At 39.8% G+C, this 15,479-nt stretch overlaps 1 protein-coding gene across 1 annotated transcript in view; it reads left to right on the top strand.

The window, feature by feature from the left end:
• dysf (dysferlin, limb girdle muscular dystrophy 2B (autosomal recessive)) overlaps window positions 1–15,479 on the top strand; it is a gene marked incomplete at its 5' end in the record, with an annotated part of 91,212 nt that overhangs the window by 57,056 nt on the left and 18,677 nt on the right. Inside the window, 5 exon segments of the mRNA XM_040007057.1 lie at window positions 8,014–8,142; window positions 8,393–8,548; window positions 8,729–8,820; window positions 11,413–11,583; window positions 11,793–11,935. Coding sequence (XP_039862991.1) covers window positions 8,014–8,142; window positions 8,393–8,548; window positions 8,729–8,820; window positions 11,413–11,583; window positions 11,793–11,935 — 691 coding nt within the window.

Below are 15,479 nucleotides of genomic sequence, written 5' to 3' on the forward strand. Positions count from 1 at the left end.
TACTATTACTATTTGAGGAAATATGTAAGTTCTTGTGATATCTTTGTATTTCTATAATAGTATGAAATTTATGAACACATTCCCCATTTTTCCCTGTTAAGGCATATGTTAACTCACATTCCACAAAGTTTACTTATTGTATATGGTGTGGTTTCCTGGCCTTCATAAATAAAAGATTAATAGACGCTAAAAGGTAATTGTCAGCTTTCAGCTGAAAGGTTTGCAGCTATTATTTTTATGATTTGTGTAGTTTCAGACCAAAAATAAAGATCATGTTCAATTACAAGAGTTTACCTATTTAATTTACATAGTATTTATTGAGTTTTTATTCTTTTTCATTAGTATTGTAAGTCACATAATAATTGGAAAAGTGTTGTACATTGTTTTGGGGTTTTGTATTTCTTCTGTTGACGCTTTTGTCATAAAAATAACCCTGACGTGCATTGTGGGTGGGAAGACAGTTTTATTCAGTGGTAATCTGACAGTATCTTCCAAAATGCTTATTTAACATCTCCATCAATGTGCATGTACACTGTCACTAAATAAACAGACGCTTTTTTTTTTGTTTTATTTCTAGGGGAACAGTTTTTTGCCACTGGGAAAGTACCCCTTAATGAACCACCATTATACTTTAGACCCTTGATATTTACTTTGCAGTTTGTGTCTTGCAGACATAAACTGCGAAACTTAATGTAAATGCACAAAGTGGACCTTTCATCTTACAAAGCAACAAATGTATTAGATTGCCTTATTAGATCTTTTCAGAAACAATAAAACATAATTTAGTTGAAATCTGCCAAAACCTGATATTATTTATTATGCAACTAACAAATCATGATTTTATATCCAAATGTGAGCTGGTACACTAGACTTCTCTGAGAAGCTTAACATTCAAGATGCAAGTAAATAACTGCACATGGGTATTTTAATCAAAGAACATTGATGTGCATTATTAACAATATAATTTTGATGAAAGAGTATGTGTATATTGGTGGATTATTTACTATAGAAACTTTGTAAAAATGTATTTATTTTAATTATTAGTACTGTTTAGGGCAGCTCTGGCATAAACCTTATACTGGGTGGTGGTTTAATAAATTTGTTAGCCACTGTATATCAGCTCAACAAAGTGGAAGCAAAGGAATATGCATTGAAGAAAAGAACATGTTGGAATTACGTAATTCAATATAGATGTTGGTTGCACACAGATGTTTTGCTTTGTGAGCAACTTGAACAATTGAGTTAAATTAACACTTAACTTTAAACCATAAAGCAATTGCGTTAAATACACCTAAGATGCTTACATAAATCCAAGAGATGGCCCGTGTCCTTTTTTCAGTGTATGCGTATATGCTTTTAATTTACCCAAAATAAACAGAGCAATAAAATATTGCATCTTGAGATGTAAAAGTGAAAGACTACACCATTTCTATCTCGGGACACTGGCTTTCGGAAATGTGCTCATAGTTAGCTTGGAGTCCCAACAATTAATTGATGTGTAATTCATGTACCTTGGACTTGTATGGACAGAAATTGACTTTTACCATGCCCTTATTTCTGAGAGTATAATAGGGTAAAGGTAACAGTAGCAGAAAGAATAAAAAACTGAGAAAGTAATAAGAAAACATGAAAAAGATGGAGACGCCTTTAGCCTTTGTTCCTTTTTCTTAAAACCCGTTCATTGCTCTAAACCTCACCATTTAAATCATTTATCTGCCCTAATGCCAGTTCCCTCTGTCAGTCTGTCATTCCCCTCCTCCCCCTCTCTTCTCATGCTCCATCATCAAAAGTCTCGGCATCGTGACATTCTGTCCATTTCCCTAACTTCTTCATCCATGACTCATCCATGTTGAATTTGCTTTGGGAACACCACAGTGGGAGAGATTCAGGGAAAAGGCCATGCTCTGATGTTGGCGACTCCGAAATGAGCCGTCGTCAATGTTTGTCTGTAGTCTGGTCCTTTAAGAGTCTGCCGCCATCCCAGGAGCAACCCTTGATCGCCCACGCTCTGTTCAACCCTTATCCCGTTTCTCTTGGCCCAAACGGCGACCTTTCCTTCCACCGGGATTCAAAGCACACGTCAGTCTCTTGTCTGATTCCCAAACAAATGACTAATCATGTCAGAATGTTGCCTTTTTTATTACTCTTTAATTAGAGCTCTAACCTCTGCCTTGAAAGCCCTTTCACATCATCACAGCAATAACAACAGGTTTTCTGCATGTACCCTGACATACATGTTGTACAAAGTCAAAATCAAGGGCTTAAAAGTAAAATATTAGTAATTAATAGGCTTTTAAATGTATTTATTAATATTATTAAATCACATAGCAACACAGTTGGTCATGAATCTAATGAAAAAACTTTTAAAAATAGGTTTTAACATCCAGAGATTTTCCATAAAAGCCATGCTATATATGCTGTAATGTCAAATAATATTTCTTTGCCTCTTTCTTTATATGAAGCCATTAAAGTAGAGCTCAAACTAAATGGCACAGTAGAGAACAATTACATCTTGCCCAATAGTCATTGACCCTTGAAAGACTCTTTCCATTTTTCTAGTGGTTGTATTTTTTTCAGTCAGGAGCCTATTAAATGGTTTCACCCTGGCCGATGGAAACACATCTAAGTCACCTCTGAGTTTTTGCGACATTTCAAAACTTTGCTCAAAATTCAGTTGACAGTTGGATGGAAACTAGTGAAATGACCAGTGAGCCACTGATTCCATCGTCACTTTGCCTCACTTTCACCCTTTCACCGACCAGCTCAGTGCCAACACCTCCTTTTGATTTACTTCCCCCCACCCCCGCCCCTCTCCACTTTTCTCCCACTCTGTTTCCTTTATGTCTTTGACAAGTCCTTTACTCAGATCTGCTACTGTCACAGAGAAATTAGCTGCTGTTTCCAACCTTTTTCAACCTCTTTTTCTGATTTCCTCTGACCTTTCACTGTCTTTGGGTAGCAACTGTCAGCAGACAGTTTCCAGCCCTTGCTCTGACCTGAGGAAAATTTGCTTACTTTTCTTCTCAGCCTTGGCTTTGTGCTCCCCTCATTTTGTCACCTTTCTGGTTCTGTTTCCATCTCCTCCCGCTGCTGTAAAAACTTTTTCGGTTACATCACCAATTTAGCACACTGGTGTGCCACTCATATGAAGGTGGACAAGAAAATGACATTCGAAAAGGGCTAAATATTTGAGAACAAGGGAAAATAGAGACTTTGCTAAAAAAAATAAATAATAATAATAATAAACTGGCATAAATGGGAGAATAAAATTAATTGTCTGGAAGAGTAATGCAATCCACTAGAGAATAAGTAAATACCACAAAGATTTTCTTCATCAGAATGAATGAAAATGTTCACTGCATGTGTTATTGTAGGGTCTTTACCTTACAATATGAAGCGTCTTGAGCCAACTGTTGTTGTGATTTGGTGCTATATAAATAACATGGAATTGAATTGAACTTCAGTGTGGCCAGTTCCCCGCTATCACTATAAAAAAGTCAAAATTAAGAAAGACCTTTTTTTTTTTAAACACATGTTTTTATCATTATATTGTACGAGACTCCTCAGACCAGACAATGTCCTTCCAATCTTCTAGTGTCCAGTTTTGACAATAGAAGCTTGTGTGAATTGTAGCTTCCGTTTCCTGTTCTTGGCTGACATAAGTGACACTCGGTATGGTCTTCTGCTACTGTAGCCAATCTTCTTGTGAATTAAGAGATACTATTTTGCAAATCTTCATTTGGAAAATAGAAAACACCCTGGTGATTATTTGTGTTACAGCTCAAAGCAGTCCAGCTGTTCTCCTCTGACCTCTGGTATCAGTGAGGCATTTTTACCCCTAGAAGTGCCGCTCACTGCATATTTTCTCTTTTTCCTGACCACTCTCCATTTGGTCATCCTAGTAGATCAGCAGTTTCTGAAATACTCAGACCAGCCTGTCTGTCACCAATTACCATGTGACATTCAAAATCATTTAAATCAGCTTCATTTTGATGATACGTTTGAAGTACAGCTAAATGCATGGGTTTGCTGTCAGACAAAGCCTTTGGTTTTGCCACTATGATGCTTCAGCTGCAACAGTGTTTGAATAAAATAAGTTTGAAAACACCAAAAAGTTCACATAAAACTTACTTTACATTATCGGGCTAAATACATGGTTTAAACATGATGAAGACAAAGGCTGTGTTAGATAGACATGATAGCAATATGCTTTGTCAACACGCAATGATTAGCACAAAGATAATGCTATGCTTTGCTAGCAATGCTAATATCAAAGCTAATATTTCTCCATATACTATTTTACAACTGTAATAATCTGTGCGGAGTTGCATGTATTTTGTGTTTCCTACCATTTTGTAAGATTTATTAGCTCCAGTTTCAGCAACGCAGACATCTTTGAACTTAAACTTAAAAAGGCAGGAGGCATGGCACAGTCAGGACAGTGTTAATGCTCTGGTTTGAAACATGCAAACAAATGACACTAAGGCTACGTGCACACTAATGCGTTTTTGTTTAAAAACGCATCGTTTTCTCTCCGTCTTGGCCTCTCGTCCACACTGAGACGGCGTTTTCGCTCATGGAAAACGCAGCGTTTTCAAAACGCTCTCGAAAACGCATACATTTGAAAATGGTGCTTTCGCGTCGCAGTGTAGACAGTGAAAACGCAGACTTTGTAAAACGATGATGCATGTTAGTCATATGATGCAGTCATGTGACCAATTAAACTAAGATAGTAGAGGGCATTATACAGCAGTTGTTTTGTGTTTATACTTTATACTTTTGTGTTACTCGCAGCAACAACTCCACCTCATTGTTAGTCCATTTAAAAAACTCGGTGCCTTTCCTCGACATTTTGCCGCGACGTTTCAAAGAGTAAATAAGCAGCAGACAGAAATAAGCGGCAGACAGAAATGAGGCAGGTCGAATCTTCTTGCATTTCATGCATGCACAGTACTGGAACGTAAGCGTTTTCGGATGAAAACGCTCTTTTCAAATCTATCCGGGCTACTGTGGATGTAACCTAAAGGGTTATCATTGCATTTAAATGTGACACCAAGTCCTAATCAAGCATCCAAACATGAGCAAGAGTCAGTTGAAGTTTTTTATGTGGTATTTCACTAAGTTCATGTTTGTCACATCTGAGTTTTATGCAGGGCACATGTTACATGGTTTATCTCATTGTGTTCAAAGACTTTAAAGTTAATACATGCTAGAAGAAAGAGTATAATGCTAATGCTAGTGCATAGCTTGTAACACTCTAAAAGTTAGCGAGCACTAAAGTGATTATAGCAATTAAAAAAAAAACATTCATGATTTAAACAATTTGGTAAACCAAGTCATAAAACAGCTTTGACTGGTGACATTCAGGAACAAGAGCTGTGATTGCCACTGTGGTTTCTAGTGGGTGCTGTTGTCTTACATCAGCCTTTACCTCATCTCCTAATTTTTCCATTTTACCTTCTTTGTACTGTCCTTTTCAATCCACACAGTGATGTTCTCTCAAACCTTGGGCTTACTCCACTGCTTCCACACTCTGACAACTCATTTCACATCTTTGCTTCTGCCCTGCAACAGACAGCAGAACTGGTTAGTTTTGCTTCTGTCACAAAGACACCGCTGTTACCACCCTTGTTATGACTTCGCCTGTCTCTTGGCGTCTCCTTTCCCACCGCCTTCCATCTCCCTTGGTATTGGGTGCATTTCCAAACTTGTCTTGCTCTATTGAGAACAAGCCAGCTATTTCTTAGTCAGAACCAATGGCTTTTTTGAGTCTCTGCTTCATGGTAGATGTCAGTACAAGTTCAAAGTGTTATTTTGAGCTTTTTTTTAAAAGAAAGAAAAATAAAATGCAAACTGTTAACTGGTGAATTTGAGAAGGTGACCTTTAACGTTTTGATCGAGAAAGGTTTGCTATTTTCTGTCTCTTTTTTTTCCATGTAAGGTTAATTTAGCTTTATATCAAAAACGTAATTTCTAAGTACATTTTCTATAAGTGATATGATTTAATCATATCGTGGTTTAATCAGCAAGGTATCTGTTTAGTACCTGTGTGTATCCTATACATTATTAACTGTATATGCTTTGCCAGAGCCTTTTTCTCCACGCTCTGCCTTGCCCTTTTGGGTTTGGTGTTGAAGTACTGAAATGAATCGCTGTTTCCAGACCTTTCATTCATTTACATCACCCCCGTCGTCGGTATGTTTCCACAGTTCCTGCCCCCATTCCTGCTTTTCCAACTCTTTCACCTCTCTCCTTTCACAGCATTAACCGTACACCCTTCATTTCATCCAACACAACCCCCTTGTTTCTCCTCATTTCCTAACAATCCTCTTTCCTCCCCTTCCCAGTTTAATAACAAAGTAAATGGAAAGCATCTCGTTGCTTTCACAACCTTTCTCCTCCCTCTTTCAATTCATTTTGAAAAAGTGCTTGCAAGACCACTGTCTTAGTTTCTGCATAACTTGAAAAAAACATTTGCAAGAAAGAAACAACAGCCTTTTGTTTAACAACAATCTTCCAATAATGAGATTTGGGAGTGCACATGTTCCCCCAGCAACAGGTTGTTATCACAGGGTCACTGGCTGGTCTGTTGGACTGCGTAAGTAGAGACTTTAGCAAGCATTTCAGCAGCAAATCCCATTAACATCCAACAGCCACTCGCAACTGGTTGGGGAATATGTGTTTTTCCCTCACAGATGGTTGCCAGATGGTCACAGATCAGTCTCTGTGCCTGTGTGACTGGAGCTCATTTCAGTCTATCCTACTTTTTCATCATAATTGTTACAGATGTGAAATTTCAAACACAAAAGTGACTGGTGTCACAACCTGTAGCTGGTGACAAATATGAGATTTCAGTTGGCTGCCTCATTCACATACTAGATTGTTACTTTCCAGAACTTGATAAGCTGAAGAAAGTCAATGAATTTGACTGAGTTAGTGAAGTAGAAAATCATCACTAATGAAAACAAATTAATCTAGCCGTGCTTTGGACCCATTGAATTCTCACACATGTGTATCTAATTTGAAAAAAAACTTGATAAACTTGATAATGTCTTAAAAACTGAACATGAATTAGATGTAAACACCACTGTTATTCTTATATATTGATGGGCTCTTTAGCTTTGCATGATTCACAGCTTAAAATAAGCCTTGTGTATCTTTTACTGGACCTCAATTCATCCACGTTTGGCTTCTCCCTATTTTGACCAACTTTATTGTGATTGGCTGCCCCTCATAAAAGGCTTGAACATCAGGTGGTCTCCTCTGTGGACACTTTGCGTTGCATGCATCTGCATGCATCCGAGGCAGTGGACTTCAGTGAAGTATAACAGGAATGATTACTCAGCCGTGGTGCCTCCAACTGCCTGTGTCCTTGTCTGCAACAGAGTATAATTGAGGCCTTGGGGATATCCCCTCTCTATGACATCATGCAGATCCAAGACTTGGAAAACCTCAGTCTGAAGGCTGAGCTTTTGGCTCACAGGGATTACTTTTACATACTCTGACCTCATTATTTGAAATTTTAAACATGTTGATTGCGACAGATCCAAAAAGCATTTTCTTTCTCATTCTCTGCATTTACATTCACAGCCCCTCTTCTTCTTTCTCTTTGTCTACTCACCAATTTTCATTGGCTCTGATGTTTTCATGTTCACTACTCTAAATAGTAAGCATATGATGTGTCCTCCTTCCATACCCCAAGTATCTCTTCCTTTTATTCCTTTCTGAGTCTTCTGTAATTTAAAATATGTCTTTCATTCTGTCATCTCCACATCTTGTTGCGCTGTGGACTTTCATCCATCTCTGCCCCTCTTTTACACTCTCTTAAATGTCCTTTTTTTTTTTTTTTTTTTTTTTTTTTACTCCTACCTCCTTATTCTGCTTTTCCTCTTTCTCTTTTTTTTGTTGTTGCCCCAAACGTATCTATTACGTTGTAATTTGTGAGTCAGCTATTGAAATAGACCTGTTTTAGGGCTAAATAAACTCCTATCTCGCTCTGCTCTTCCTCCTCAGGTGTATGACCGGGAGCTGGAGAAGATCGAGGATTTTAAAGGACTCTCTGATTTCTGCCAAACATTCAAACTGTACAGAGGAAAGACTCAAGATGAAGGAGAAGATCCCTCAGTGGTGGGAGAGTTCAAGGTAAATGCAAAGTTTAAAAGTTGTTCGGTCGAGTCTCACTATTTGCCATTTTCTTCTAGTCGCCACATTGCAAGTTGTTGCAGCCTGATGTGAAGTTACGTATCACATATCACATGATAAATTATGCCTAGAGCTTATCTCGATTCATTCATCTTTGTCGGTACTTTTTAATTTAAAAGCTTCCTTTACACCACTTGACATCTACTTCTTTAACTGACAATCCCTCCACCCCCTCTCCCTTATGAACCAGGGCATGTTTAAGATCTACCCCCTGCCAGATGACCCCGGTGCCCCTGCTCCCCCAAGGCAGTTCAGAAAGCTGCCTCCCAATGGCATCGAGGAGTGCTTGGTCCGAGTCTACATCATCCAGGCTCATGGACTCCAGCCCAAAGACCCCAATGGGAAGGTATAAGGGGAGAAAGGGAGAGAAATGTAGAAGAGGATGGCTAGAAAATGTAACCAGAATTAGGTACTCATGGTTAGGATACTCATTAATGTCAAGGAAAAGATTTGTACCAAGGAGGGTGTAAGTGATACCAAGTAAATGGAAGATGACATGAGTTAACAGAAAGCTTGTTGTTTTCAGTGTGACCCATATGTGAAGATCACGCTGGGGAAGAAGTCAGTCAACGACCATGAAAACTACATCCCCTGTACACTGGACCCAGTCTTTGGAAAGTACGTACACTAATGCCCCTTTGGTCTGTCCCTCTTTCCCCCCCTTTCTGTCTATCTGTGCCTAAAACCAAAAGTCTGGACTTCCCCGATCTTGCCGACTCGGAGGCGATCCACAGACTTTCAGAGTATCTGGTCTAGAGGCAGGCTTCCTTAATCTTCACTCCTCTATCCTCTGTTATTCCATGCAAACCAGCACACCCTGGCACATATTTCATATCACTTGACATTTTCAGTGCCATAAACCACAATGGTTCACAGGGAACTGAATACCTACCCATGGGTTCCTGTTAATTGATGAATTGTTTTATATCGAACGTCTTAATATCAATAAAATGTTAAAAAACAAAATACAGAACAGGAAAATATACCATGAGAAACTATTTATTACACAATTTACACAGGGGTAGGATGAAGTGTACACATGTTGCACTGTTGTCACTTATCATGTATAAAGGTCCCAATCTGTCCCCAAGTTAAAAGGATGTGGATTCAGCCTGTATCTAACTGTGCCACAAATCTTTGTGTATGTGTAGAGGGATGAAGGTTGTATGTCCCGGCTTATTCCTAGTTTGGACAAAAATAATAATAATTGAGGATGCAGTACAAAAACTAACTTTTAAATGTTATTCTTTAACTAAACTGAAGTTTAAATTTTGCATTTGTTTATATTCAGCACTCTGGGACTGATTATGCTCATTTCCACATCCTCATGTTTATTCTTGAGCTCTACTAGAGTCTCTTTGCAAACTTCAAATATTTGTTAATCTTATATTAGGACTTGTTCTTCTGTCTGTTTTCCTCTAGCTGTTTTACTGCCCTTCCTTTTAAGGCCACCTCCTTGTTAAGCTAACTTTCCTGTGATTGGATGTCCTTTACAAACAGAAGGTTTGGGTGGGGCTATTGTGCTCACAGACAGAGCAGTTTCCCTCTAATGACTACATCCACTCTGACACCATACAGAGCCTAAGAGCAGACAAAAACTGCCTGAAACCTGAGCATTGTGCTCACAGGGATTACTTATACATATACAGAATGTATTATTTGAACCTTTGCTCATTTGCCATGTTTAATGTCAACTTCAACCATCCTATACATGAGCATAATTAAACGTTATTTGAAAAAAAGTAATCAATTGGTGGTCGATAAAGCAAATAGACTTTTTTGGAGACTAATAAAACCAGCTGAGTATGAGAGGTCATCAGGAGGTGGCCTCTTTGCTTAGTTGGTAATCCAGCTCTGGTGATTGCTGCATAAATTTAGCATGAAGCAGTGTTATAGAGAACTTTTGTATAATTTTATTAAAGCTTCTCTCTATCTTTTTTAGAGCTAATAAAATAAAATGACTTTAAAAGAAGCTGACAAAATGAAACTACAGAGGCTACAATAATAAAACATGGATTCTTAAAATAATTAAAATAAAATCAATTGCAAAATGTTCATAAAACAAAAAATCTTGATTAAAAAAACCCAACTAACTATCCTCTAACTATTCTATTCCACTTATCCTTATTCAGCTTCACAGTGGGCAGGAGCCTATCCCACCTACAATAGGGCGAGAGGCGGGGTACACACTGGTCAGGTCGCCAGTCTGACCCAGTTCTAACACAGACCCACAACCATTCAAACCTATGGGCAATGTAGAATAACCATTTAACCTAACCCCACCAAGTGCATGTCTTTGGACTGTGAGAGTACCCAGAGAAACCAGACAGACACAGGGACAGCTCTGCAAACTCATCACAGAAAGGACCCAGCCAAATAACTCAGACCTTCTTCATTGTGTAGCAGCAGTGCTAACCACCATGCTGCTGTTCTGATTTTTATATTTTTTTTAAAGAAATCTCTTTATCTGCCTACTACATGAGCCTTTGTCTTAATGCACTGGAAACTGAAGTCAGGGCAGCTTCAGTGCAGCTTTTCCTTTTCAAATGTATTGAAATGTAATGTCTTACATGATGATGATGAGGATCCAGTCTAAATACATGACTCAGAATTATTTCCATCAGCACACATACTGAATTCACTCTATGTCACTCTTTTGTATGCTTGTTACTCTATTTTGTGTCCTTCGCCCTTATGTGTGTTTTCTTGCCAGTAGGGGTCACTACACACAAACCAATCAGAGCACCAGACCACAGTAGAGCAGAAACTTGGTGCACATCAGAGCTCCGACTGCTGGCTGTAAACTGCTCTCAGTCAGTGTGACAAGTCAGTGCACACCAGCGTTCTGCTAAAATGTCTTTCCATAGACTCATGAAGATGGCAACAGGGGGATAGGCTTGACAAAAATGTCCTAGCAGACCAGCACACATTACTCGTCACAGGAGTGAAACTTAAGAAGTTCCTTCAAGTGGACGTGCAGATTTATGCTCCTTTTCCAGGAGGTTTTATCTGACATTGCATGTTAGGACATAATTTTGGCCTTAAAAACCACAAAAATTGTATCTGCATTTCAATCACTTCTACATGCATTTAAAATGTGATCACAATTCCTGTCATTGATGTGGCCACACGAACGCGTGAGAGGCCACTGGAAAGCTCCTAATGCCTGAACCAAAGCTGAAAATCCTTTTCTGCTTTCCTTTTCTACAGGATGTTTGAGCTCACATGTTCTCTCCCACTGGAAAAGGACCTTCGCGTGATGCTGTACGACCACGACATGCTCACCAAAGACGAGAAGATCGGCGAGACGGTGATTGACCTGGAGAACCGCTTCCTGTCCAAATATGGAGCCATGTGTGGCCTGCCACAGTCATATCATGTGTGAGGAGACATTGTTTTCTGTTTATTAAGCTTAAACTGAATTTCAATTAAACTGATAAAATTAGACCCTGAACTGTTCCGGACGTCACCCAACAGAAATGGATGTGAGAACAAAACTGTTTTTTTGTGACAATGATTATAGACAGATATAACAAAATAAATAAAACTTTATTTATATTATTAGATGCTTTTTGTCTCTCACCTGTTAGATCTGGAGTAAACCAGTGGCGAGACCAGCTGACACCCACGCAGCTGCTATACAGATTCTGTGAGAGAAGAAATCTGCAGAAGCCAGTCTATGAAGACGAAGCAGTCCGCTTCAAAGGAGAACGATACATCGCTGCCGACCTCGGTGAGTGACCATTCCTCACAATTCAACTGAAGTATATAAACACGTGCAATAATAAATCTATACAGTTCGTTATATTGATACATTTACTGTATATAGATATGAAATACTTGAGCTGTACATTGATCAGGCATACAGTTTAGAGCACTGTCACTGAATCAGAGCATCTCCAAACCTCCCGCTATTATGGGATGTTGCCGGTCTGCAGTGGTCAGTTTCTATTAGAAGTGGTCCAAGGAAGGAACGGTGGTGGACCAGCAAAAGGGTCATGGTGGCCAAAGCTCACTGATGCACATGGCAGCAAAGGCCGGCCCGTGTGGTCTGATCCAACAGACGAGCTGCTGTAGCTCGAACTGCTAAAAATGTCGATGCTTGTTCTGATAGAAAGGTGTCAGAATACAGAGAGAGGCACAGTTTGCTGTGTTTGTGGCTACATAGCTGCAGGCCAGTGAGAGTGCTCATGCTGACTCCTGTCCACCACCGAAAGCACCAACAGTGAATCAGAACGGGACCACAGAACAATGGAAGATGGTGGCCTAGTCTGATGAATCATGTTTTCCGGGTTTGCGCGTTGCTCACTTGGGGAACATCTGGCACCAGGATGCACAAAAGCCCACCGAGATAATGTGATGCTTTGGGGAATGTTCTGCTGGCAAACCCTGGGTCCTACCATCTATGTGGATGGTGCTTTGGCACATAACACCTACTTAAGCCTTGTTGCAGATCCTATATTCACCTTGCATAGGGACTCTTTTACCACCTCCAAACCCCTTTTTGCCATAGTCCATATTATTGTTTTTGAGATCTTTTAGCTGACTTCACTTTGTCTAATATAAAAATTTGGTTGATGAAGTATTTAAGCTAAGCAATGAGGACTGGGGCAAATACTGCATAACACAAAGAAGAGCAGTAGTTTACAACCTTACAGCAGTGAGTGGGAGCAGAGGCAGAGCAGAAGACGTGAAGGTCTCACTTTCAGTTTCACTGTCAAATGATGGCTAAATGCCTAAATAAATAAACAAATCAGAGATGCCATCATGAAAAACGTAAGAAATCTGATTTGAGAACAGTAAAACATTTTTAAATGAGTAAAAGGACTCCACAGATCAGATATTAAATGGCGTTCTACCAGCTTTGGTGGACATGTCTCGGTCTTAGCAGCTGTTATGCTGTTTGTGTTTTGATTAGAGCGTCGCCGGCGCCGCCAAACACAAACACACTTTTCACACAGCTGATTAAGTTGCTTACCAAAAATACAAACCGCAGATTTGTACCGTCCACATATTCACGTATGCTCAGTGCCCCTTAAGTACATTTACAGCAAGTAAATCAGTCTGCACTGTATTCCCACTGCACCCATATCCCCCTCGCTCTCTTCTTTTTCTTCCTTTATCTGTGCTTTTCTTCTTCCTTTCTATTCTCTGCTTTTCTTTCTTCATCTTTTCTGTTCTTCTTTCAGTTTGACCCCATGATTCTGCTCTTCACAGCATCCATCACGCCGTCTACATCACCCTCATTTTCCCTCTTGTTGTTTCTTGTTTTTCCCTTTCCTTTTACCTCCTCGTCACCGTCCTCTCCTCTTTTCTTTTCTCTCACTCTCATCATTATCTCGAACTTTCTGGCACCTTAACTTCTTTCTCTATTCTAGTCTAGTTTCAAAGCACATGTTTCCACATGTGCAGATCAGTTTATAAAAATAAAATTAAACCTGATTGGAGCCATCGCCCGTTTTAGGCTCTCATCGTTCCTTCAATATCAAAGTCAGACCATTTTACCATGGGCATTCAATTTGAGCAACATTCTGTGCCAAGCTGACCCATGTTGTGATCACTGGCAATTTTTTGCATGTTTTATTGGAAAAGTTCAGAGTGTTCAAGCCTGAAGGCATTATAAATGGTAAATGGACTGAATCCTAAATTCTGCTTTTCTACTTTGAGCCTCTTTCATCCATACAAGCTCTTTTTTTCTACACGTAAGTGCTTTTTATCTGACATTCACACTTCAATGAATACAACTCAGGGTTCAGTATCTTTCCCAAGGCATGCAAACTGGAGCAGCCAAGAATCGAACCACCATCTTTCCAATTAGTAGATAACCTGAGGTACAGTCACCCCCAACAGGCACCAGCAGGTCAGGAGTGAAACCAGGAGCACGTTTGTAAGTAAGTAAAGTAAAATTTTATTTATATAGCACCTTTCTAGATAAAAAGATCACAAAGTGCTTCACACAGGGATGACGAAGTATAAAACAAAAACAGACAAAAGTTAACAAAATGTAATTCTAAAAAGATGTGTTTTTAGTTGTTTTTTAAAAAAAGAACGACTGAGTCCACAGATCTTAAGCTCAGTGGGAGAGAGTTCCACAGTCTCGGGGCCACAGTGGCAAAAGCTCTGTCTCCCTTTGTAGTTTGTAGCTTTATCAGACATCCACAGGGTCAATCACAGCACGCTGTGATTAAGTCTCCCCTCAGGGCTAACAGGGAAGTGTACAGTAACATCCTGAGGCGTCTAAGGAAGAACTTACCTTAACAGTTACCTGAACTAACACTGTGAGTCAATGTGATCTCAACATTTGGTTTCTTGGAAAAAAAAAAACTTTCTCAAATGAATCGCACCTTACATTTAATATCATCATCTTTCTTCTCGGTTTTGCCTTTCATCCTCCTCCCCTTCATTTGCTCCCCTTCTATCCTTTCGTACTTTCTCCTTGCTCTTCTACTTCTTTGCTTCCGCCGTTCAATTTTTCCAACATTTCACTCCTTCTACTCACTTTCTTTTGATGCTTTCTCACCCTCATCACCCCCTCCTTCCCTGCCCAATGCCTCAGTTTTACCCTCCTTCTCTGCCACTAAAGAAATGGAGGTGTAGAGAAGAAAAAGGAGGTGGGGGAGTGAAACCGCAGGACCACCTGAAGAGTGGAGTGATGAGATAAATATTCAAGATTCATTATCATCCCTGTGTGCACACAAAGCCGACCCACACATATGTTCCATGCAGGCTGCTACGGTGCGGGGGTCACGCTTGTCGTTTTTTTTTTTTTGGGGGGGGGGGGGTGATTTATGGTACGTGTGTGTGCGTTCTTGTGTGGACGAGCCAACGTCAACATCATGGTCGTCTCTCGGTTGGTGAGGAGCGCTGCTGCAGCGTTTTCTTTCCACAGTTGCCGCGGTTACTGTGCGTCAGCTTGCTGTCCATCAAACGGGGCTGCTAATTGGCCAAAAGGCCACGATCCTCATCCTCCCCTCATGAGTTTGGCTTTTCTTCACTCTCTCCACCTCTTCGTCACATTCGTTTGTTTTTTCTTTCTTCTGTCTTGAGTTTCTGCTCTTCTTCCATCCTTTGTGCCTCTCTACTTTTTGCTCTCCATCCTCTTTTTTTCGGTTGTATTTTTCTTCCTTTTAGTTTTAATATGAATTGCTTCTCTTGTTCTCTTTTCTGTGGGTTTGTTGTCTCAGAAGTCAAATTAAATATCTCTTTTGGCTTTCCACTTCGTCTCATCCCTCCTCTGTGCTTTTGCCTAGTCTCGTCCTTCTGCTTTGCTCCTCTTT

The sequence above is a fragment of the Simochromis diagramma genome, unplaced genomic scaffold (assembly GCF_900408965.1).
Source record: "Simochromis diagramma unplaced genomic scaffold, fSimDia1.1 OVJJ01000531.1, whole genome shotgun sequence".
NCBI lineage: Eukaryota > Metazoa > Chordata > Actinopteri > Cichliformes > Cichlidae > Simochromis > Simochromis diagramma.